General features: G+C 37.2%; 2 protein-coding genes across 2 annotated transcripts in view; both read right to left on the reverse strand.

Annotated features, from left to right (window-relative positions):
- Positions 1 to 25,770, reverse strand: part of LOC131434407 (uncharacterized) — a 1,178,250-nt gene that overhangs the window by 83,961 nt on the left and 1,068,519 nt on the right. The window lies entirely within an intron of this gene.
- LOC131434408 (uncharacterized) lies at positions 20,791 to 24,023 on the reverse strand. The gene is made up of 2 exons (XM_058601082.1): positions 23,494 to 24,023; positions 20,791 to 22,296 (listed from the first exon to the last, which is right to left on the reverse strand). The coding sequence occupies exons 1-2, from the start codon at positions 23,591 to 23,593 to the stop codon at positions 21,776 to 21,778; spliced, it is 621 nt and encodes a 206-aa protein (XP_058457065.1). The 5' UTR covers positions 23,594 to 24,023; the 3' UTR covers positions 20,791 to 21,775.

Consider the following 25,770-nt stretch of genomic DNA (forward strand, 5'->3'; position numbering starts at 1 on the left):
GTAAAATTTTCTATGTACCAGATATAAAAGTTTCACATGGACGATAAAAAATGAAAAAAAATACTTATCCAAGGTGGAAAATGAAAATAATCTATCCAAATTTTTACTTCTTCGAAATCGGTACTGCGCAGCGACGCCAATTGTTGGTAATCTGAAGGGGCTAGTTCTGATGAGTAAGCTGCATGTGCTAGCACTTTCCATTCAATCTATCTGCTTTCCACCCGGATCGGCCTCGAAATGTGAGACGGAAGTAAGCATTGCCAAGAAGAAGTATCACTTAGTTTTGTCTGGTTGCATGTTTTATTCATTTTCATTGAATTCATTGTTTCAAATTAGAGATGGTTGGGTTTCGAGTATCTGCGCTCAAAACCCGACCCGTACTTGAACCCGGACGAAAATGGGTAAACAATAAAATAATAAAATCTAATACTGATTGCGTGAGAAGACTCTATTGAAAAGCAGCATCACAGTACACATTCACAAATAAAGGCGAGGCTAACGTGAGCAAAAATACAACTAACGGCAAACGAACTCTCTCAAAATTATTTCAGTCCGCCATTTCGTTAAATTCGGAAAAGTTTTACTCGTCAGTTCACCTAATTTAAATTATAAATTAGTCTTAGCAATAATTCGGTGTTCAAAATCTGGCCACATTTCCACAATTTCATTGTTCAACCTTATATAGAAAACAAAGAACACATCAAAAACATGGAATAGAGACAACTTTTACAACTAAAATTCGATACCAAAGAACTGTTTTTGAAATCGAAACGCTAGCGTCCGCATTGATTTGACAGTTCTGCGGCCGGAGATTAAATGTTTGGCAAAATTGTTTCGTGCGTCGCTCGCGTCGAACAGGCGGTTTTTTGTCATTATTGTCATCAACATTCAGCAGTAGATGGCGTAGAACAAAAATCATTACCATTGAAAATCAAATTCAAATTCAATATTATATTTATTGTTACTTATTATTTAGTTGTGTGTTACAATGATGTTTGATGTGAATAACTCGTACTTCAGTATAGGTGAACCGTTTCATAGTCTAGATGCAAAGAAGTAAACGCTTGCGCAGTTCATATAATCGAGCGTGTCAGTTTTATTCGTGTTCACGTCATCTAGTTATGTCTCTGACATTACCCATCCACTTTTATTTTTAGTTTAGCTAAGTGGGTACTGAGCACCACAATTTCAACAATAAAAAACTTGAAGAATTTAATTCCTGCGAAAGCTTCTATTCAGGAAAAAGTTATTCGTTGAAATGGCTTTCGACAAAACGACTTTCAAGGTCGCTGTGTCCAATTCTCAACCTCGCACGTAGGATAAAAAAAATTCTTACCGAAAAAGTGCATGATCGGAAGGATAAAAATCTGCTTTAACACGTCAATTGATGTAATAAAGCATTTCTCATAGACGTGTATTTTGGTAAAGGATACAAATAATTACATTAGCATAACCTCTTACTTTACTTTATCAACAGTATGTCTAACCAGCATAACGCCAGCAGAACAGCAAGCAGCACAACAATGCAGTGTGTAAATTTGTAAATTGTTTTACGTAATTTTCTCTTACCCATGCATTATCACTGCCCTAATCTTGAGCTAGATGACCCAGTGTTTACTTGGGCAAGGAAAGGTTGTTATATCCTTCTTGCTGAATCTAATGTTCATCTTATGAATCTCAACTTTCATATATTTTCGTCGTTCAAAAGCCCGCGTGGAGCAAACCCCCGTAAAGTCGATTCCATCGTTTATCGTACTTCCGAGCAGAATGCAAGACAGAAAGATAGAGTGTACCAATGAGGCGGCCCCGGAACAATCTGATGCTTTTATTGGAGGCAATAAATTTTCACAACCCGATAACAATCCCGCTAAAACCGTTTCCCAATCACCAACATTGTAAAGTACTTTAGGCTTGAGTGCGTTAGATGGTTAGTTGCACTTCACACACCCAGGCACCGGGAGACGAACGATCCGATCTATGCGAACCTTAATCGAAAGTCTGCAATCTGCTTGCATGGGAAAACGGTTATGGTTCCGATAGATTACGTCGTCGTAGCCGTCGTTTTTATCATGTGTACAGAAATAAAGTTTAGTCAGTAGATTTTTGACTTCCAACCAAACGGCGCTCTCAAAAAACCAGCGAACGGGTGGAAATTTATCTGCTTACACATAGTTGCATTTGTCATTTTTGTGCATCATAACGGCAGCCGGGATTGAATGAACCTCCAAACCAACCACCGCCACTCGTGAGCAACATTCCACAAGAAGCTCGAAAAGCAACAGCCAATTAATTAGCTCTCCCCTGCCCCGCCGTTGTCTGGGAGACGATCTCCAGCGGTGGTCCACCGAAGCTACGATTCTCCCGATTAATCACGGTCGTTATGAATTAGGAATAGCAAATTGCCCGAACGTATGTTTTGCCTCATGCCGTAGATAAATTATCAAATAATGATTTGGAACATTTTCATTTCGGATCGGTCGATCCGGGCACGTATTGCCGTTTGGACCGGTGCACGCACTGGCATAAAAACGGTTATTAACCAGCAAGGTGTTTTATCTGTTACTTATTTTACTACCGAACAAGTGTAACACACACAGGAAAAATATGAGCGTCGAAAACGACATAATTTTAGTTCGATTTATAGTGCATTCGAGGGTAGATTGCGGTTCGAACTTGGTAGTTCCTTAGCAGAGTTGTAATTTGTCAGTCACGTCGAATGACCTTGACAGACTGACTACAATCATCAAACTGTAACAGGCGCGTATCCAGAAAAAAAAATTCGGGAGGTGTTTTAATAATATAGGGGAGACCGGCGCTAAATCTCATTCCTTAGTATATCTAGCACTGTCGTTAGTGTAAATTATTCGTAAATGTTTATATACAAAGGCATTCTTCTTTCTTTTAAATGGAATTTGGATGTTGATATCCTTATACTCCTCACTTAGCATAATTGAAACCCCAAAATTTTTATTAAATTCGATAAGAATATTCCGATAAAGAAAACGCACTGAACTGCTAGAAGTGTTATTTTCACTCAAATGTTTGAAAACTCAACGCTTATTCTATTCAGAGCTAATAAAAGTCATTTTCATTGACTCAAAACAGACGAAAATGACGAGAAATTAATGTCACTCTCAGCTTCGCTCGCAAACTAAGAGAACGAAATCCATGTCCAGTCAATGACATAAGCGGAACAGTAGTTTCAAAATTGTGTTCTTTCTTTTATTTGCCCTTTCAGTCATTTGCGGTTTTCAGTGAAAATCCCAAAGTATGCAGTGTCGGTATTCAACCGAAAGTATGCAGTGTCGGTATTCAACCGAATCGAAAATGACAGAAAAAGGTTCCGCAATCACTTTAGCCTGTTAGTGCTTGAATTTGTAGTAGTTTAGGTTTCCAAAGAAGTTCTGGGATGTAATTGCTTCGATTTGTCATATTTTAGTCACTCTTTATAGCCAAGCGTCACAGATTTTTAGTACATCTATGGAAGAATGAGAACAGAAATACTGCTGATGCTTCCTGCAGACGTTAGTTTGGTTTCGTCTTGTCATTGAGGAAAGAGCGACGTTTGCAATTATACTCTCTCATTTTTTCGATAAGAAAAGAAAATGCTTCGTCTCTCTCCGTTTGTTCTGGTGTCGGTAATTTACAAATGAGACAGTAAAACATTGAAATGGAGACTGTTGGAAAGATTTCTTTCATTGAAAATGCGTGACAATTTTAAGCTCTGGCTCTATTATATGAATAAATGGGAGCGACTTACACATGGCCTGAGCAAATTATACTCAAATCCATACTCCAGCTTTGACATGAAATGAATTTGAGTGATCGCAACTCCAAACATGAGTTATGTTCAAAGAGCGTGTAACGAATTTCAGAGAATTTTAGGTTTGACATACCGACTCTCAGACACTCAATACTTGAGTGATTTGTAGAACCTGGTTGAAAACTGTCCAGTGACATAACTCACTCAGCAAGCGAATATATTTTGTTGGTCGTTGAGCGTTTGTTGAACGGCATACTGCATGAAATAATCGTTCAGCAAGAACGGTTTGTTGTGGTTTTTACTTCTACAAAAATAGTGTGGAAATTGTGTGTTTTCTTCAAATAGAAAGAAAATTTGTTGTTATTCTAAATAAAGTAGCAGTATTCTACAGGTAAGTAGTGTTCATTTGAAAAAAATAAACGGATAAAAACTTCTTAAATTCTCCAGTAAAACTAGTACAATGGGGCTCCAACTTCTCACATTGAATATGGCTCAACAATGGACCTCTGTCTGCCGGGTTTGTTGAACGAAAAAAACGGCGCTCGGTTCAATGGTCTGTTTCAAAATCGGCGAACGAAAGTCCTGTGTTGGCCTCCCGTTGAACGATTAATTGGACGTTGGTTGCACCAACTAAACTGCACCGTCGAACTTTTTTTTCTAAGAGGGAAGCTATCCAATCTTTATCGTATCGTGTTGGTTGATAGTGAGGGACAGTGCGGCAAAACTTCTTTTCAATCGAATATTATTAGATGAAAATGAAAGTTATGGACGTTGACTGGCCAGTATATCCCTTTTCATTCATTTTACTTTTGTTGCCGAAATTTCCATAATTCATCTTCAATTGAATAACCGTACCTAATCCCATGAAGTTTTGCTTGCTCAGTTTGTAGTGCTAAATAGTCTATCTGTTTCATTGTCTTCTTTGTCTTCACTGTAGGTAGTGAGCAAGTGCGAATGAATAGGCATAAAAATCACTGTTATGGGGATTCTCATTTAAATTTTCAATTATCACCAGCAAGTTAAAATCCATTATTTCGACTTATTGAAATATATTGAGATGTGTTTCGATACATTAGTAATGAAAACTGAAAGAGGGAACAATGAATTCATGTTTATTTTATAATTAATATTTCAGTTATCATGACAGGTATACCTTTCATCCATTATCTTGAACCAATTCGTATGATTACATCAACCTCACTTGAAGCCCGCTTTCTCATTGAATTGTAAGAGATATTTTGTTACTTCTAGAGATAAACTGACGGTGCCCCTTCGCTGCGACAGTGAAGATACTTTATTAGAATGTGAGGTTTACTGCAGTAGAGTGATCATCAGTGTGTGTACACATTCGATTTCAATTGAATCAAATAAAGTTTTACAGCACTGGTGACAGATATGAGCTTTGATTGGAAGTACAAATTAGTACGGTCCGTTTTCAAAAGATGAATCTGGCTGGTATGAATATTGAACAGTAACAGCTGATATCGATAGTTTAAAGAGGTTAGACATCTGTCAATAATATTAAGTTCATATTGCTTCAAGTTTTTGTTTGAAAGAAACCTTGTTACCTTTTTTATAACAGATCGGCTGAAAAGTTCGTATCGTTTCTATGAGAGTGCGCCACTAGAATCAAATACATACCATTTTCAGTTAGTACCAACCTTCAAAAGATACGTGTATAAATTTGACAGCTGTCTGATTATTAGTTTGTGAGATATTGCATTTTGAGTAAAGCTACTGTTGTTATTGTGAAAATGAATGGAAAAAAAAGGAATTTCGTGTGTTGATGAAACACTACTATGAAAAAAAGTGCCGCCGATACCAAAAAATGGCTTGATGAGTGTAATCCGGGCGAAGCAACAATTCGTAAGTGGTTTGCAAAATTTCGTACTGGTCATATGAGCACCGAAGACGATGAACGCAGTGGACGTCCAAAAGAGGCTGTTACCGATGAAAACGTGAAAAAAATCCACAAAATGATTTTCAATGACCGTAAAGTGAAGTTGACATAGCTGACACCCTAAAGATATCAAAGGAACGTGTTGGACATATTATTCACGAATATTTGGATATGACAAAGCTTTGTGCAAAATGGGTGCCGCGTGAGCTCACAATCGATCAAAAACAACAACGAATTGATGATTCTGAGCAGTGTTTGGAGCTGTTATATCGAAATAAAACCGATTTTTTTCGTCGTTATATAACAATGGACGAAACATGGCTCCATCATTTCACTCCGGAGTCCAATCGACAGTCAGCTGAGTGGACTGCTCGCGATGAACCGAACCCAAAGCGTGGAAAGACTCAACAATCGGCCGGTAAGGTTATGGCGTCTGTATTTTGGGATTCGCCTGGTATAATTTTCATCGACTACCTTGAAAAGGGAAAAACCATCAACAGTCACTATTATATAGCGTTATTAGAGCGTTTGAAGGACGAAATTAAAAAAAAAAAACGGCCTCATTTGAAGAAGAAAAATGTTTTGTTTCATCAAGACAATGCACCGTGTCACAAATCGATGAGAACCAACAACGAATTGATGATTGAAAACCATGCTGAAATTGAACGAATTTGGCTTCGAATTGCTCCCTCATCCACTGTATTCTCCATATTTGGCCCCCAGTGACTTTTTCCTGTTCTCAGACCTCAAGAGAATGCTCGCTGGTAAAAAATTTAGAAGCAATGAAGAGGTAATCGCTGAAACTGAGGCCTATTTTGAGGCAAAGGACAAATCGTACTACAAAAATGGTATCGAAAAGTTGGAAGATCGCTATAATCGCTGTATCGCCTCTGATGGCAATTATGTTGAATAATAAAAACGAATTTGGGCAAAAAAATGTGTGTTTCTATTAAACGATACGAACTTTTCAGCCGAACTGTTAGTTACAATGCATAAACATTTCGAATAGAATACCACAGTGTGGCGGAATTACGAAACCACCACGTTTTCCACGTTAATCCCAATCCACATAGTCAGAACGACCTCAATACTACATTTCATTTCGACACAATGTAGATACATTGTAAACGTTTCCGTTTCCATACATTGTAGCACATTCAGTCTTATGATTTGGTGCATCAGCATTTTACAAATCATAAACTTTAAACATTTTACGAGTTGGACCAACATGACCGAAATTATGCTTGGTACCAATGACGATCCTCTTTGCTTCAACACTTAAATTGCTTACAGCGCATAAGCAAAGTAACGCAATGAAATCAAACACATTAAACCATGCGCGCCGCTGGCGTGGATTTTTCGCCTAGCGCGAAGGAAAATAAATAACTTCAATTGTTCTTGCCATCGCCGCGAGCCAAGCGATGTTTAATAAACACTAGCCTTCTCCAATCGTTACATCCAAAACTTCTTTTAAATATGTAATGGTCAAGACTCAAGACTTCTCGGTAAAAATGTACACTCACACTAATTGAAAATGAAAATCGAACAAAACTACAATTCAAAAAATAAATCAGTCAATTGACGGTTGTAAGCTCGAACCCGTCGGTACCATTTTCTAAGTCCGAAACCCTGAACCTGCCACAACAGTATTATATATTAGAAAGGTATCATTACACCACTGGGTGGATTAAAGCAGGTTTTTCATGGTTGTGCATCAATTTTTGTAAGAATAAAAATCTATTTTTTTAGTTGAGAATTATCGGAATGGTGTTTAAAATATGCAACTTTAAAATATGCCAACTATATACAAGTTTTCTGATTGAGTTTGTTTTCATTTCGTATATAATGTTGTATTTCTATTACTTTTATGATACTGTTCTCGTCTGTAAGTTTTGAGTGTATTTCAAACAGATCCAGCACAAATTTTTGTTGAATAGGAAGTTTTGAATTTTTTGTCATTTTTTTTCTTCTAAAAATGAAGAAAACTGTACACACTGACCCAAAAATATATGTGGCGGAAAAAATTATGCAGACTCAGCAGAAAAATATACTTTAGAGCTTGGTGGATATTGGATTGAGTATCACTTTTTTACCTTGCGGAGAGTTTCGCTGACATATTTTACTTCCACAAATTATTTATAGCCATTTCGGCACATAGCCATTAGTAACATTTTTGATAAGATGCAAAATTCTTATAGTTACTTTTTTGTGGCTTCTCACTATGTCGAAAGGTCGATAAATATGTGGATATGTGCCGGAGCTTGGCGGACCTGAGGATCGTAAAAGATCGAACAGGAAGAAGTATCGGTTTAGAGCATGGGTTCGAGAAAAGCGAGCCTGGTTGGGAAACAAAACCGATATCCGTCCGATTATTCGTCTGCAAGAAGCTGTTCGCGCAGAAGTTAAAATCTGGGATTTTCGAATATGCTCGCTGTAAATTTCAATTGAGTAATAATCAAATGAGTTGAGAGTTTAAAAACAAATTTCTAGTGAGTTTGATCTAATTTCCAACCTTATATTGAAGTGAAAAAATTTTGTTCATCGCCCTTTCAATGCAGGTATGATTGATTGCTCAGAAAACTCTTAACCGGTTCTTGCAATAAGATTGAATTCAACAAATCGTTCCAACTGCTTAAGATCCCCGGTAGATGATAACGAAAATCAAATTCCAGACGTATCATTGGCTCCAATTAGGGGGTATTTCTGTTTCGAGTTTCGAATTTGTGGACTCATGTGGCGGCAAATCCCAGATGGATGCACTTTCAAACGTTAATCCTCAGTAGCATGGTTTCACTCCAGTCCGACTGGAATAAATCTGCTGCTGCATAATAATTAAGACGTTCGAATTGGACCAGCTTCCCGCTGCATGATCCCAAATAACTGGTTCCAATCGGAATCGAAAAAAAAACGTCAGCCCGTCCCCTTCGATGTCATAAATCATGCACGATTCGGCGATCGTGGTGTGATTTATTAATGCTAATTGCTCAATTTGATCAGTTCTCGGTAGCGCCGCAGGTCAATGATATTCACGGATCGGGGATTCGGATTGAATTTCGCGGTTTCACCTGCACCTGGCCACTAGGTCACCCGGGGGTTAACTTGGCTGGTCGGTCGAAACAGTTTTGGGTTCTCTGGTCCGGGCAGAAATTGTTGCAGAAAAGACATGGACACGGACAGCGGGTTCACTTAATAGGCGTACAAAGGCATATACGCGCGATCCCGCTGGTGAGATATGGGCAGCAAGTCAACACATTTCTTGAATTTCGCGCACAGCTTGTGGCGACGATTGGCGGGGCGTTGAGTTTTCATGTAAGTGCCCCTATCGATGTGAACTCTCAGGAAGTGAGCTGATCTCGGAAAGTTTTGCGATTGGAAACGTGGAAACCGGCGTGTTTGGTCGGTATCATGCCGTGTATTTAGATCTGCGAGGGTTCGCAGGGGGCGCCAAAGTGGAAATCAATTACAATTCATCATTGGTTTTATCTTCGCACGGGGTCTACACGCGAAGGCCCTGCATGTGACGTGGCTGGTCACGATCGACCCCGGAAGTGGTGCTTTTTTCTTATTTTCGGTTCAAATCTTGTCCATTTCAGGATTCAGTGTTCGATATCGGAGATCGCGATACGGTACGAGTACTTGTGCAAAAGAAGAAAGTAACTCATTTGCACTAATTTGCGGAGAATTGATTTATGTCCGTGGTGGCCTAGCTGGTTGACGGGGTCCCAGAAGAGTCCACGCACAATTAATGGGCAGGCAAATTACAATTTCACCGGGGGGTTTCCACCGTCGCTCGCTATGAAAGTAAAAGTGGCAGTATAATCATTCGTGTTAATTCATTGAACAACGAAAGCAAAAATTACCCAAAAAATTGGCCTAAAATGAATCGAAACAAATGGGAGTTAAGTCGAGAGATCATCGTACAAACAAAGTGCATGGATTTTGGATACGGATGTTAATTAGTTCAATTAACTTCGGCAGAAGTTGAACGCACCCCATGCAGCCGTAGATAGCCCAGACAGACTCCTGGGAGGTAATCAATACTAATCCTCTTTTCGGTGGGCTCACCGTCACCGCGTGGAACAAAGGTGAAACTGTGAAACCGCAGCCAGGCGGTGCGCGTGCAAGCAGCCAAAAAAAAAGAAGTCAACGTTTTTGCTTATCGACACTCTCGGTAGCAGAATGTTGTGAGTGGAACCACAAAAACCGCATGATCTGATGGATCACTAGTCGATTTTTTGATGATCAATTACCAGTGACCGGCAAGCTGTAGCCTTTCGTAATCGAGTTATGGGAAATCAGTTTCACTTTTCTTCAGGATGTGGGAATGTGACATAATAAGGGAACCGGGTTTAACTGGTAGTTATGGCTAGAAAGTATCAAGTAAGCTCAAAAATCATTGCACTGCAGTTAATCAGGAAGCTTCAATTATCTTATCTTCGCGAAGTAACACTCTGATCTAACTTCTACACGAATTCAGGCTACTCTCGCTCAATTGAGATCAAGTAAATCCATATGATACCGGTGAAATCGAAAAACAAAACAACACCAACCAACCAATACAGTCCGGCAGAAAAACGGCTTGACGGACCTCGTGTTGACTGACAGTCGCGATCGATGGGAGGCGTCACACTGCGAGTGCGACTATTCATGTCTTTGGCGTGATCCAAAAGTTCAATCGAAACATGTTGCACAATGTTAGCAGCTACCATTTGAACTGGCACCACCGACGTTAAAGACGGCAACAAAGTTGCAGATTTATTTGTTTTTTTTTTTGATCGCGTACTCTCTCTGCCGGTACTTGGTGGCATCTCGAGAGGTCGTGAGTGATTGTTGCTTTTTAAAAATGTACCACCATGTCCAACATTTTGAACATGACTTTTCGAGTAGCGGTTTTTGGTTTACAATAGCAAGAACTGTAGAACGTGAATCAATATTTATGCGAATCGTCAGCACTTGCGTAATTGTGTCACGAGGAGACTTCGTAAGATTGTTCCAGTGCGGTCTGGATTAAAAGCTGAACGATGCGCTACCATACTGATCTGAGAGGGCATGATCAATAAATAATGGTATGATTCTGTTTATTAATAGTCTGGTACGATTTTCAACGAATTGAATCAGTTTTCTATGACAAACATACTGAAAAAATGACAGAAACTTGCAAAAAACTGCAGATTCGATTTGAACATTGCCAAACAATAAAAAATAGGAGACAGGTAAAATGTTTGGTTGTTGATAATTAAGACAATTTAGATCTAATATATTCAAAACTACCATCCACTGTTCTCTCATGTTTCCTTTTGAAAATTTACGACGCGAAAACTGTAATAATGGATCGTAAATCAATCGCCTTTTCGACGCCAGCGAGAAAATTTTATTTGTTGAGCGAGAAATCTATTTATAATATTCTTGTTTATGAGCAATTCCAGAAATGTTTAGCAGATTATCAGACTCGACCTTCTCCGATTTGGATGAAACTTTGCACATGGCTTCAGTATGGCAAACCATAAGTTTTGAACCGATGGAGAGGTCAATCCGACTTACCACTGATTTTTAAAAAGGGTGTAAGTATTTTTGCATTTCACAAAAATTGCCTTTTCAAATCGTTGTAACTCGGAAACCGTTAATTGTACAAAAATGGCGTTCAGGAAGAAGTTGTAGGGAACCGGTTGAGCACTCTAAAAAAAATATACACTGAAAAAAATTTTCGATTTTTTTATTAATTACAAAATAATCCGAAAAAGTTAAAAAAAATCAGGGTTTTAATTTTTTTTGATAGTTTTTATTTTCAAGCTGTTATTAAAACCTACAGATTGATGGCTATTCCATCCGTGCCTTTTGAAAAATGAGGAAGTGCATATTTTTTTCAGTGTATATTTTTTTTACAGTGCCCAATCGATTCCCTACAACTTCTTCCTGAACACCATTTTTGTACAATTTACGGTTTCCGAGTTACAAAAATTTGAAAAAATCAATTGTTATGAAATGCAAAAATACATACGCCCTTTTTAAAAATCAGTCGTGAGTCGGATTGACCTCTCCATCGGTTCAAAACTTATGGTTTGCCATACTGATGCCATGTGCAAAGTTCCATCCAAATCGGAGAAGGTCGATTCTGATTTTGTCACCTTTTTGGTCTACTCATTCCTGGAATTGCTCTTATAATTTTTCGAGAAAAAATGTATGAGAAACGTATAGGGCTCATCAGAAACCATAGTTTTGCTGAAGGTAATACGTTGAAACGTTTTGGCGTTTGAGAGTTATAAGACTTGACTCGATTTTTTGTAAGGCAATTTGAACACTAATTTAAATGAGTTAAAAAATAACACTCTCCCGGATTTCTCTTCAAATTCTCCATACTTTATGGCCTTTCAGAAACCGTATGAGATTAGTCTTTATCGATCTGGCATCTGTCAAATATTTATATTAGAAGTTTGACTAGTTTTTACTCGAAAAAACAATCATAACTTTTGGATGGTAGCTTAAATTGAAAAGCTTAGTGGAACAGAATTGTGCGCAATGATTTGCTCGACAAATCTTCGGAAGTCGGTTTTTCTCGTAATAATGTTCACAAAAGTGATATTTTGAGAGCCACCCTACTTTTACTCCGAATAATTGATGTAACTTGATCAAAGATAGGAAGATAGGCTTCTTCAGTAAAGTTGCTCATAATATAATTTCCTACAACTTTACTGTGAAGTGCAATAATTTTCGAATTCGATTAAGAGAATTAAAATTCAGATTTAAATCCAAACATGATCTTTTACATCAAAAGATGCGCCAGTTGAATACAAACAAATGTCACTCATAATGTCAAGCAATTTCTCAAAGATAGCTGAATCGATTTTCACAAACTCAGATTCAAATGAACGGTGTTATGGTCCCATAGTTCGCTATTGAATTTTATCTTTATCTGACTTCCGGCTCCGAAATTACAAGGCAATAAGTGCAAATCTATGAGAAAAAACGCACTAAATTTTCTCGGAAATTTCTCTACCGACTTTTACATACTAAGATGCGGGAATCGTTTAAAAACATCTTTTCTGTAATTTTTCAGATATCGCGCTGTAATACCGGAACCGAAAGTCGGATCTGGATTAACTTTTCGGGTACTTTTTAAAGAATGAAAAGTCCTAAAATTCTTTAAAAAGTACCCGAAAAGTTAATCCAGATCCGACTTTCGGTTCCGGTATTACAGCGCGATAAGTGAAAAATTGCAGAAAAGATGTTTTTAAACGATTCTTGCATTGTAAAATCCATGTCCGGTTTTTGCTCTCAATGTTTTTATCCGATTTTTGCATTCAAAAATACTTAAACGGATTTTCCAAACTAAGTTGCACTTATCCGATTTTTGCTTTCAGCTGTTCATATATAAATCTACTTTGGGACTCTTAGTCCCCGGTTTCCGCTTCCGAACGCACCGATAATAATGAAGAAAAGTTCCAACAATGGAACTCACTACGATTTTTGAAGCTCTCAGTGTCCTAAAAGATGCTGAGTAATTTCATCCGGATTCGACTTACGGTTCCGAAATTATAGGACGATTCTTATCAAGACTTTCAAACTGTCATACAAAATGATGCAAAATCGGTACTTGCTGGTATGGAAGAATAAAAAACCAACGCCTAGAACACAACGTGCTTTGTTCAATTTTGTACAGCGTGCAGTGTTGCCACATTTAAATCTATATTAACTTTACATAACTGTTTACAAATTGAGAAGGTTATGGTAGTTTACAACTTTCCGACTTGTATAAAGATATACAAATCTATGCACGAATACGTGTCTACATGAATAACTAAGTTTAGTTCTTGAATTATAAACTGAAATTTAAGTTCTAGAACAGAAATTTAAACTTGAATTCCGAACTTTGATGAAGAAACTGAGTTCAGTTCTATTCACGTAAAAAAAACTGTTGGGAATCTTCAATCACGATGTTGGTGCTTTTTGCCACTGTGCGTTTGTTATTTTCCAGAAGTTCAAAAGGAATGAGTGTTTTGTCGTTATTTTTTATTCGTTCTTATCTTTGGGTTTTATAGAGATGTAGTGAAAATTTTATAAAAATAATATATTCGATACGGAATCAAATGATGAACGTGATCGTGAGTGACGGATGGCGAACTATACATGGCATTTACACTAAAAAGGATCAACCAAATTGTCCCGAAAATTTATTGAAGAGCACACAATGCTCTTCAATGTATGCCACAAATTCGCCGTTGATGGCCGATGCACATTTTAACAATGTATCTGCATCGCTTTCTGCGTAATGTAAGCGTTTCGGTAGTTCTCTAAACGATCGTTCATAAACATCACGTAGTCGGAACCTTTGGCCTTTCCAACTCCTGTTTAGATCCAGTTGTCGGAAGAGCGGCAGTGAATCAATGCAGTAAACGTCACTGGGTAGTGTAGCATTTCGAGCTTTCAGCTCATTTTGCAAAATGATGAAGTCGAATCGGTATCCATTGTGCGCTACCAGACATGTTGGTTGTTGCAGATGTTCCAAAAACTGCGCAATAAGTTGTGCTGTAATTGTATGAGTATTAGTTCAGCATAGAAAAATTATATAACACAAATGCTTTTTTCAATTTTTTTCCATTCGTCTTCCTCTCAACTGTGCATTGACAGTTTACATTGAGCTGTTCGTGCGATTTATTAGTTCAACCTAAACCAAATGTTCCAAATTGAACAAATTGTTTATGATATCTATTTGAACAGAAATCTTTGAACTATTTCATAAATCTGTACACGATACTTTGTTTTTCGATAATCAATATTAAACAGTTAATCACTTGTCATTTGCAAGTTGCAGGAGGTACGTTTTTCTTGGAAATATATAAATATTATTTCAATACCTGTTTTTTCGTCAAATATCGCTTCATGCTCCAATAAATCATTGTAGAGTTCTAAAAAATGACCCATTTAAAATTATTTCACCACTGAGATTTAATAATATCGAAACCATACCTGAAGTTCGTGATATCCATGGGTGAATGGCGCGTCGTGGATTCATACATATGGTTAGTTTTCCGACATTTTTTGGACCAACTCCACGCTGCGTGTTGAGCAAGTGTTGCTTTGAACATGCTATCAGTGAAAGTTCTGCAATTTTCGGAGATTTTTCCCAGGAAAAATTGGTTGTCTCCAAGTCAAAAAACACCAAGGATTTAACTTCTGGCATGGCTTTTTGTATGTGCACTTGATTCAACTTATGCACTACAACTGAGCAGCGATTGCAGTTTATGCATGATTCAAAATGCATGTAATCAGTTAGGTGTGCGCATTTTTCAGATTTAGACTGATTTGAAATACTGTGAGGGGAATGACAGCAATCGATATCACCAGTGCAATATTTTATTCATTCGGTTCTGCAGCGGCTATTTGATAAGATAAGTGAACACTTGTTTCCAGAGATGCCAGGTAAAAAATTCAAATATTTCTAGACAGGGATGCAAAAGTCATTAAATCTGAAAAATGTCTGCGGACTGTATTTCTCTAAAAAATATGATACAGAAAACTGGCTTGGCTAGCAAAAAAGAAAAAAAGACATTCCATTTCGAAAGTCTGTAAATTTTGGCGAAAAACTCGATTTTCAAAAGTCTGCAACAAAAAATGTCTGCAGCACTTTATAAGAAATCTACTGACCTGGCATCTCTGTTTGTTTGAGACACTGAATCACTACTATTTGACGAATTTCGCGTTAAATCGTATTCGGAGGTTCATTCAGGGATGCCAGGTTCACAGATTAATCTGTGTTTCACAGATTTTCAACTTTCTGCACAGATTTTAAAAATGGCACAGATTTTCACAGATTTTTGGAAATGATCACAGATTTTCACAGATTCTGAAATTAATCACAGATTTTTGAAATCGATCACAGTTTTTCACAAATAGGTTTTTGGCTTGAACACAGATTTTTGAAAAAAATGACCTGGATGCTGTCAACGTTTGAACAACTCGGTCATTTACTATATCGGTACTGTTAAAGAGCTGAGCTCTGCGGATCTAATCGAAGTTGAAGTAGGTTGCCCTTTGTTGCACTTCGCGTTTGATCGAATCAGTGAAAATGCACAATGAATAGAAAATAAAATAAAATACTCAACATTCTCGGAGTGAGACTGCAAGTCATGTCTTAAAAACCGGTCGTATTAGTTCACCGTCGAAAGTATTGTGTCATTTTTTACTGTTTCATACAGTTTTTGAAAACAATTTGTGCTTTTATTGAAAGGTAGTGTCAAAAAATTTAGTGAAGTGAAAATATCGAAATTCTTGCCGAATAATGAGCATTTGCGGAAAGTGATGATGTATTGCTTTGTTGTGATAAAAAGTGCAGCTGAATAAAAGTGAATTTTCATTAAGGCTTACTTAATTTTTTAAGGCTTTCGAAGGCAACTTTATGGAATAAAGTATCTTGAATCTATTACTTACAATCAACATGTATTTCCATTCAAAATTCCCAACCTGGTTATAGTAGGGATGGGTGAAGCTCTGAATAAGACTTGGTGAACAATACCACCTAAACAGAAAGTGCGGTGCACGAAACGATTACTTTCCGGAATTAGTAAAACTCTAGTCAGCCGGCTGTTAGTAAATCTGCTACATCATTGTTTTACTGGTTTTTCAGCTTTTGTCTTAACGATAAATGAACGTATTATTCATAATATATGTTATATATCTTTATCTTCATGCGTTTTTATTGGTGTCGAAAGAAAACATGGCAAATGTTTTTAAATTTAGTGCTTTTTTGTGAGTTGTTGTTTATATTACAAAAATTTAAGCAAACTACAGCTAAGACCAATCATTTACTCTTGAGAGCTTACGGGATTAAAAAAAAAACTGTTTCAATCCACCTAGTGGTGTAATGATGCCCCTCTCATATCTCACATATTCTCATACATAAAAGTGTGGTATTCATCATTAAACTACAGAGTGAAACAGTACTCAGGTTGGTTATGCCATCTCTGAGGAAACGAAAGAGGTACTTTTGAAACCGGAATCTGGGAATCGGTATAAGCGAAGTTTGTTTCGAGAAAAGCGACTGGGATCCATTTTTGAGTCTATGGTTACAATCTTCGGTTGTTCATCAAAAACCGAAGAAAAAACAAGAAAGCCAAATTAATGTTTGGCCGTCTACTGACAATGACTACCGATTGGAAAAGTTTTGAGGCAAGTTTAAAAATTATTTCACTTTTTATTTCCGGTGCTTCCGGAATCAGGAAACGAGAACCAGCATAGTCGGAATCGAGTTGTTTGGTTGTCTATTGACAATGGCTACCGATTGGAATAGTTTCAAGGCAAGTTGAGATTTTTTTACGTGTTCTGTTTCACCACTTCAAGTGACGGTATCCAATTTTAACAGACTTCACCATATACTTCCGGAACCGGAAGTCGTAAGTTTTATCTGGGACAGTAAGAGCTTTCATTTGAATCAAATTATGATGAAATCGGTCTCGCCATCTCTGAGAAAAGTGAGGAAGTACTTTGAAAAAAGATTTTTTTTCGCTAATCACCCTGTAACTCCGGAACCGGAAGTCGGATCAAAATCAAATTCAGGAACTTTGTATAGGACAATTGTACCTTTTATTTGAATCTAAGTTTGTGAGAATCGGTTCAGCAGTCTCTGAGAAAATTAAGTTCACTTATTTTAATTTTTTTTGCGCATATCACCTAGTAATTCCGAAAATGGAAGTCGGATTCGAATAAAATTCAGGAACTTTGTGTGGGGTTACAAGACCTTTCATTTAAATATAAGTTCCTAAAAATCGGTTCAGCCATCTCCGAGAAAAGTGAGTGCAAATAACGTTACATACACACACACACACACACACATACACATACATACATACAGACATTTTGCGTACTTGACGAACTGAGTCGAATGGTATATGAAACTCGGCTCTACGGGCCTCGGTTCAAAAGTCAGTTTTCACAGTGATTGCATAACCTTTCTATATGAGAAAGGCAAAAATAAACTCAGTTTGGAATACGGACTGGGTGTTTTTGACGGTGTTACAAGTCTGTTGGTGGCGCCATCATGACACAGGTGACTGCTGTGCCAACTAACGGTATATTCGAAATTACCGTTAAAATGATTCAAAAACTTAATTTGAGTGTCATGTCTGTTTGTTTGAACTTCTGAATCAAGCAAAGCTCAGTTTCATTAAGAAGGCTGTGAATTACTGCAATGCAGAGAACGTAAAAAGAAACTTCCAGAGAAACTTACTTCATTTGACAGTGTATTGAAAACTTTTTATTGGAATATTTGTTTTGACTGAAAGTATAAAGAGAAATTAACAAAATAATTGCCTGACTGTCAAATTTTAATTCATTTTTGCTTTGTTCATATAGAAAGGCTATGTAATCGCTGTGAAAACCGACTTTACAACCGAGGCTCGGTACCATTCGACTCAGTTCGTCGAGATCACAAAATGTGTGCGCGCGCGCGTTTGTGTGTATGCATGTATGTATGTGACAAATAATGCCACTCAATTTTCTCAGGGATGGCTGAACCGATTTTCACAAACTTAGATTCAAATGAAAGGTCTTATGGCTTCATACAACTTTTCTAAATTTCATTTGGATCCTACTTCTGGTTCCGGAATTACAAGGGAATATGTGCAAATTTAAAAAAAAATGCGCACTTAATTTTCTCGAAAATTTTTGGACCGATTTTCACAAACTAAGGAGTAAACTAAAGGTCGTAAAATTCTTTCAAAAGTCTCCGAAAAGTTGACTCAGATTCGACTTCCGGTTCCAGTATTACAGTGCGATTAGTATAAAAGTTTCAATTTCATGAGTATTTTCTCATAAGCGATGGCGAAACGAGGTGCATATTTTTGTAAAACTTAATGCTAAATTCATCTAGTTTGCAGATATTGTTAGTTAGCGAATATATAAAACTATCAGGTGTACAGGTGCCGTTTTCCGATAGGTGGCTGTACCGGCTGAGGCTGGTTAAAATACATAGATGATAATGCCCTTAAAGTGAGTGTGTACAGTGCCTAACGAATTGTCATCGCCGTTTCTGTGACAGTTGTTCTTGTTTTCGTATTATTCACGCTCAAAAATGTCTGTTTATGTGCCCAATTCTCGCCGTTTGCGGGAAGTTTTACTTTTCTGTTACAATTCGAAAAAAAAATGCAACTGAAGCGCATCGAATGCTTTCAGGAACTTACGGTGATGCTGCTCTGAGTAAAAGAACGTGTCGGGAGTGGTTTCAACGTTTTAAAAATGGTGATTTCGATGTCGAAGACAAACATGATAGTGGAAGAGAAAAAACCTTCAAAGAAAAATAACAATTTACTACGAGCTCTTAAAACCGGGTGAAACCATCACAGGAGATCGCTACCGAACGCAACTGATGCGCCTTAGTCGCGCACTAAAAGAAAAGCGGCCACAATATCAAGAGCGACATGACAAAGTCATCCTCCAACACGACAATGCTCGGCCTCACGTCGAAAATGTGGTCAAAAAGTACCTGGAAACGCTGAAATGGGAAGTCTTGCCCCACCCGCCGTATTCCCCAGATGTCGCCCCTTCTGACTTCCACCTATTCCGTTCGATGGCACACGGCCTGGCAGATCGACATTTTCAATCCTTCGAAGAGTTGGAAAAATGGATTGCTTCATGGATAGCGTCAAAAGAGGACTCCTTTTTTCGAGCCGGTGTCCGAAAATTTCCGGACAGAAGGGAGAAAGTTGTCGCTATACGGACATTACTTGAATAATACATCTGTAAGCACTTTTTCGCAATAAAGCTTTGAATTTTGGAAAAAAACGGCGGAAGCAAAGTTGTACACCTAATACTACTCGTTAAGTGGGGATAGGGTCCAAATCAAGGGAAAAAACATCAGTTTTTAAGTCAATCGAAGCAGAAATCTTGGGCCTGTGCACCGAGCTCTTACTTCTTCGCAGTATAAGATAAGCAAAGGTAAAGGCCCATAACTTGCTGAGTTTAAATTTTCACAGAATGTTCTTGAAATGTTTTTCGATTAGAAAATACAAAGAAAAAAAATGAACGATTTTTCAAAAGTGTTAGATCCTACCCGCCCCGTAAAGCTCTCATTGTCTTAAAATATGCTGTGCAATTTCATCCGGTTCCGAAATTATAGCGCGATGAGTGTCAAAACATTTAAATCGTCATTCAAAATGGCGATACAAAACTAGTATTCGATGGTACATGCAGCGTTGCTCCGTTCGCAGCGTGCTTTGTTCAATTTCGTATAGCGTGCAGGGTTGCCACATTTAAATCTATATTTTTAGGTGAGAAATAGGTAAATCTTTTATTCAATCTGTACCTAGTTTTATTACAAAATCATGATCATCATGATGCTTTTCTATAAAAGTATATTTACTGCCTTTCTCATAAAGAAAGTTTATGCAATCACTTGAAAAATTGGCCCGGAGGGCTGTGTTCTATATCATTCGACACAGTTCATCGAACTGAGATATGTCTTTGTATGTATGTATGTGTGTGAGTATGTGTCAAATTATGTCACAGACACATAGGTTGCTATTGAATTTCATTGTGCATTCATAGGTTAAAGTGTGTTTAAAATTGCACACCGTTATTTAGAGCGACGATGCTAAAAATGGTAAAATTCTTCTAGATTTGCTCAAAACTGATTCAATTTGTAGGCTATATTAGTTACTTACTTAACGAACCGACTTCGGCTTCGAAGTACCGAAAATTGTGGTCAAAATTACTAAAACGAGACTCTGATCGATTTCCATAAACTTAGGCTCAAATAAAAGTTCCCAAAGTCTCATAGGTTCCTGTTCAATTTCATCCGGGTCCGACTTCCGGTGCCAGATCTATAAGCTAAAGTGTGTTTAATCATTTAGTGCGTCGATGCAAAATAAAGAAACATTCTTATTAACTTGTTTACAAAATTGAAAAGGTGATGTTAGTTCATACCCAAAGAAAGTTTTTTTATTTGACTCAAGATTGAAATTTTTTTTGCGAAATCTTCCAGTTATATTTTTGGCAATAAAAATAATATGAGAAAGGGATCATTTCACAACTAGGTGAATTGAAAAACTTTGACTACATCTGCAATACACGTTTAAAAATAGTTACTCAAAAATGAGTAAGATCCCACTCATCTATAGAAAAAGTGGAACAACTCTAATTTAGTAACTCCTTATTTACTCAAATTTGAGTTTTTTCACTGGAAACGATTTTTGGGTAAAATCTACTCATTTACTGAGTAACGCCTTATTTTCCCTTGTGCCAAAAATAGAGTAATTAGTTAAATTCTGTATGAAATTTTATTCCACATATACCAAATTTGCGTAAAATAGCTCCTTTTTTTAATTGTATTGTATTAAAATATTAAGTAATTGACACGCAACACATAAAACAATCTTACTGTGTTTTTTTATTATTTCGTTTACAATTGATTTCTATGTTTTTTTATTATTCCGTTTACAATTCTAGTTTCTAATATCATATCAAGTGGCGATCGCTTAAAGTAGTGTGTCAATCGTAGCTTAACACACATGTCAGTACTGCTCAGACAACAAATCAGACTCTTGTTCCTCATAAATGCCACACTTGAGGATATTTGTTTGAAGCACAGTTCGGATCCCTTCTGGACACAATAACTGCGTCGATGGCACAACCAAGAGGACAGTCTAAAAATTGTGTTTTTTGCAGACACAACACCGTTTGTGTTAAGCGACTCACTCTTGAAATACGCGATCTCACTAACAAAATATAGAACCTGTTGCTACAAATGGTTATTACAACTTTTAGACTGATCTTGCGAATAGTAACATACAAACGAGTTTTTAGGTTAAACTCAAATTTAGAGTTACTCATTATTATTGATGGTAACTACTCAATTTTTGACGTTTCCATGTATCATTTGAAAATGAGTACCTAGTACTCAAACTCTGAATAACTTTTCCTAAGCGTGTACTTTTATTCTTGTCGATGATTACTCGCATGACTGCTTAACAAAATGGAGCCAATTTTACGGAATTTCTTTTTGAAAAATTGTTCACCACAAAACAGACTGATAAATTCTAGATTATTGAACTATAAGTTAATATTGTATTTCCAAAAGCATCTACCTCATCGGAATGATATGCAATGGTTAGTTTATTAGTTAGTTAGTTCTCGGGAAGCTTGAAGAACCTATCGCAATTCTTCTCTGCGAACTCCACGAACTTGCAATTTGTGGCGATCGCACATTTCAGCAATGTTTCTGCATCGTATTCGGCGTTGTTTTTGCGCTGGGGAGATTTTTCAAACAATCTTTTGAAAATATCATCTAATTTTAAGCTTCTACGGGCCACTTTTTTGGGGAGAATCTCCGTTAGAGGTTTTCTTGCAAAAGAATTATTTGTTTTTTTCTTAGCGAAGAAATCCGCAATAGTTTTCGGTCGATGTTCTGCTTCCTCCTCCTTCATTGAAACGACCATCGTTGGTACAGTTGCCGCTATTTGTCCTGATGCTATGCTGCTTTTCTCCATACATCTAAAATAGCGTAGTGAGTCCAAGCAATAAATGTCATTGGGTAGTGCAGCTTCCATGTGTTTTCTCAGCATGACGAAGTCGTAAGACCTTCCATTGTGCGCTACCAAACAAATGGGTGTTGGCAAGCGTTTCAAGAATAACTTTAAGAGTAGCACTGGAAATTAACGAGAATAACTTAATGATTACACTAACGAGAAGTGGTTTGTGATTTTATCGATAAGTAATTTACAATTAAGGAGACTAGATCCTACATTGAAGGATATGAACCTAACGTAAGGCGAACAGTAGGTACCGGAAAACGATGTTTGAGGCCGTTGCGAAATCCAATAAGGCGACTTCCGGTTTATTACTTTATTCCTAGAAACCCCTTTGAATATGCGTATTTTAGAAGTGGATTTGATAAGTAGATGTCATAAATCGATGTTTGAGATCGTTTCAAGGTGACGACTTCCGATTTGTGATTATTCCTCGAAAATCATTATTGATTAGATGCAGGAGAATGATATTTAGGATCGTTCCGAAGTCCAAGATGCAATACAATATGATTAGTTTTGGATCGAATTTTAAGTATGCACGCCTGAAAATGACATTTTCTAGTCGTTTCTAAATCTAAGACGGAGACTTCCAATTGATATCAATAGAAAAAAAAATTAAAATGAGGAAATTACCAATAAAACCACCATTTTCCGTTGCGTACTTGTCAAATCCGTTTCGTGAATACGCATATTGTGAAGATTTTCAAAGTATATCGATAAACCAGAAGTGGTTATCTAGGTTTTTGAAACGATCCCAAACCTCGTTTTTCGGTATCAACTCATCAAATCCGTTCAGAAAATGCCCATAATTTACTGAAAGTCGCCATCTTGGATTTTGGAAACATCGTATTCCGATATCTAAAAATCAAATCCGTTCCGAAAATACCCATGTTGTAGAGGTTTTCTAATGGCGTTCTTCGTTGAAAAACACTAGTGGCGTGGATTGCTCTGGTTTTGCATTTTCGAGCAGAAACGGCTATGAAACACCTTCAGAATATTGCATTTCTGCTTGAATGTGCCAGTTCTGTCAACCCAGAAGTCGCCATCTTGAATACTGAATCGAGTTCAAACGTTGTTTTACAGTAACTATCCGTCAAACCAGTTTCAAAAGTATAAGATACGAATATTGTCATAGCAGGTTACATTGTTAGAAAAACATGACAGTTTTTGTGATTTGGTTCGTGAAAATAGTTATGTAAATCGAATACTTCGTACGAAAAGGCTTAGTCAATGAAGGTCTAGGTGTAAAAATGGGTTAATGACAGTGACTCACTTCTTAATTTTTAAAATTGCTCTAATAAAATTTAATTCATTACCTGTGTCCTCATCAAGAGGTGATTCATTCTCCAGTAATTCTTTGGAGAGGCCTACAAATACAATTGTTTGAAAACACTCCCATAATCGTTTCAAAATCATACCTGTTTCCGTTCATTCAAAGTATTCTATTTGCGGATTAATGCAAATGGTCAATTTATGGAGAATTCTCGGAAGATCATCATAGGCCGTGTCAAGGATCTGTTGTTTCGAACATGCTAGCAATGAAATCTCTGTGATTTCCCCCATCGCCTTAGGATAGTTCGTACTAACTAAATCAAGAAATATGAATGATTGAACTTCTGGCATTTTTTTTCGCGTATGCACTTAACACAATGTATGCAGCAGGACTGAGCAGAATAGTATGGTTTGAAAAAAATTTAGCGGGAAACAAATTATCAATAGTTGCGTTTCGATAAGCGATAAGAAACGACGATTGAATTGCATGCATGATAAAGCTCACCTAGGAGTGTATGACATCATTCTTATCACTGTGCCGTCTCTGAGTTTAATATTTAAACTTGGGCAAAGACTAAATCAATAAACTTGGACAAAGACCACACTCTTAGAAGAAACGAAATTTATGCTTGACGTAAATTCAAGCATGCCGTAATTTCTTCGGCGGTGACGCAATATTACATCTATTAACATGTAAAAATAAATTTTGCGTTTGTATCGATGTAAGCTTCAGCTAAATGAACTGTGAAGTTAATGGTATGACTTATCTTTACATGCTTTGTATTGGGAATGTAAGCTAATCGCGACGCTCCTTCTATGTGCATCTATAAAGATGTAACAAGTGTGTACAAGCTTACATCGATACAGACGCAAAATTTATATTTACATGTTAGTAGATGTAATATTGTGTCATCACCGAAGAAATTACGACACATTTGAATTTACGTCAAGCGTGAATTTTATTTTTTATAAGAGTGTAGATTTGAACAGATAGAAAAATCGAGTGGTTAAAAATATATTCGGTATCGTTAGTTTTCCGTTTATTATGCCATGTTTTAGCAAGGTACGTTTGAGTGAAGTTCTGTCCACACATCATAAGTTATGTCTTTGATATGGCAGATTTGAAAATATGTCTATTGTACGCCGCTCTCAAAATAATAAGACGCGAGATTGCAATCATTGCTAAAATAAGAGAATTCATGAACATACTTTGAAGTCCTATTCTATGTGGTTTACTAATTAGGGGTAGCTTCATGGCTTTTCAAAGCATAGGGCGCTAGTCCTACAAGCCAGGTACCGTATATTCGAGTCCCGAACTGGAGGGATTCTTAGTTTCCTCGGCCGTCTTAGAAAAATTGTGTTGCATTGAAAAACACTTGGATTTGTCGGTTACGTCATATACAACATTACATCTTTCGACCCGGCACTGTTCACCCTTCCAAATTTGGTACATTGTTTGCTTTCAAATAAGCCTGAGTTTATCGAAATTCATTAAGCCATATTCGAGAAAATTCAGCTAATGCAAAATGTGCGGTAAGTCGTTTACGTCACTTATACTATTATATCATAAAAACCGGAATAATTTGATTTTCAAACTTCATCCGAATTTTAATTGCAGCTTTCAAACGAGCCTAGGCGAGTAGAAATCGGCTAAGCCATGGCCAAGAAAATTGAGCGGTAAAAATAAAGCGTTTTGTCGGTTACGTTTTTCATACCATTATATCTCCAGATAGACAGTAGCTTTCAAACGAGCCTCAGTTTGTTGAAATCGGTTCAGCCTTCTTCAGAAAAATTGAGCGTTAAAAAAATCTTTGAAAGGTGCACACACATTCACACATACACGCAGAGACATTTTCCGATCTCGTCGAGCTGAGTCGAATGATGAATTACACTATGGGTCTCCCAGGTTCCATTCGAAAGTCGGGTTTTCCAGCAATGCTATTACCTTTCTATAGAGAAACCCCTGAAAGAGCAAATAAAACAAAAATGTTGCTGGATTCATCATTCTGTGACAAAAGACATTCAAGTCCGCGTGACAATCTGGGCAACTGTTTAAAACATGTTTGCCCTGTGTGTAAATAAATATTTTCACAAGAGATTCGAATGCAGAAAATGTAGATTCCATGTGTTTTGTTTATACATGCAAAAAACTTTAGTTTTGGACTCAGGGAGGTGTTAACTCAATCGTATTCCGATGACTCATTTTGTATACAGAGCAAATCGTGTTCCATTGTTTCTTGAACCCGAGCAGCCCCGCCTTAATGCACTGTTTGCATCGAATGGATTCAAACATTACATAAATACTTTCGTTCCCTTGCAAA

Source organism: Malaya genurostris, chromosome 3 (genome assembly GCF_030247185.1).
Source record: "Malaya genurostris strain Urasoe2022 chromosome 3, Malgen_1.1, whole genome shotgun sequence".
Classification (NCBI taxonomy): domain Eukaryota; kingdom Metazoa; phylum Arthropoda; class Insecta; order Diptera; family Culicidae; genus Malaya; species Malaya genurostris.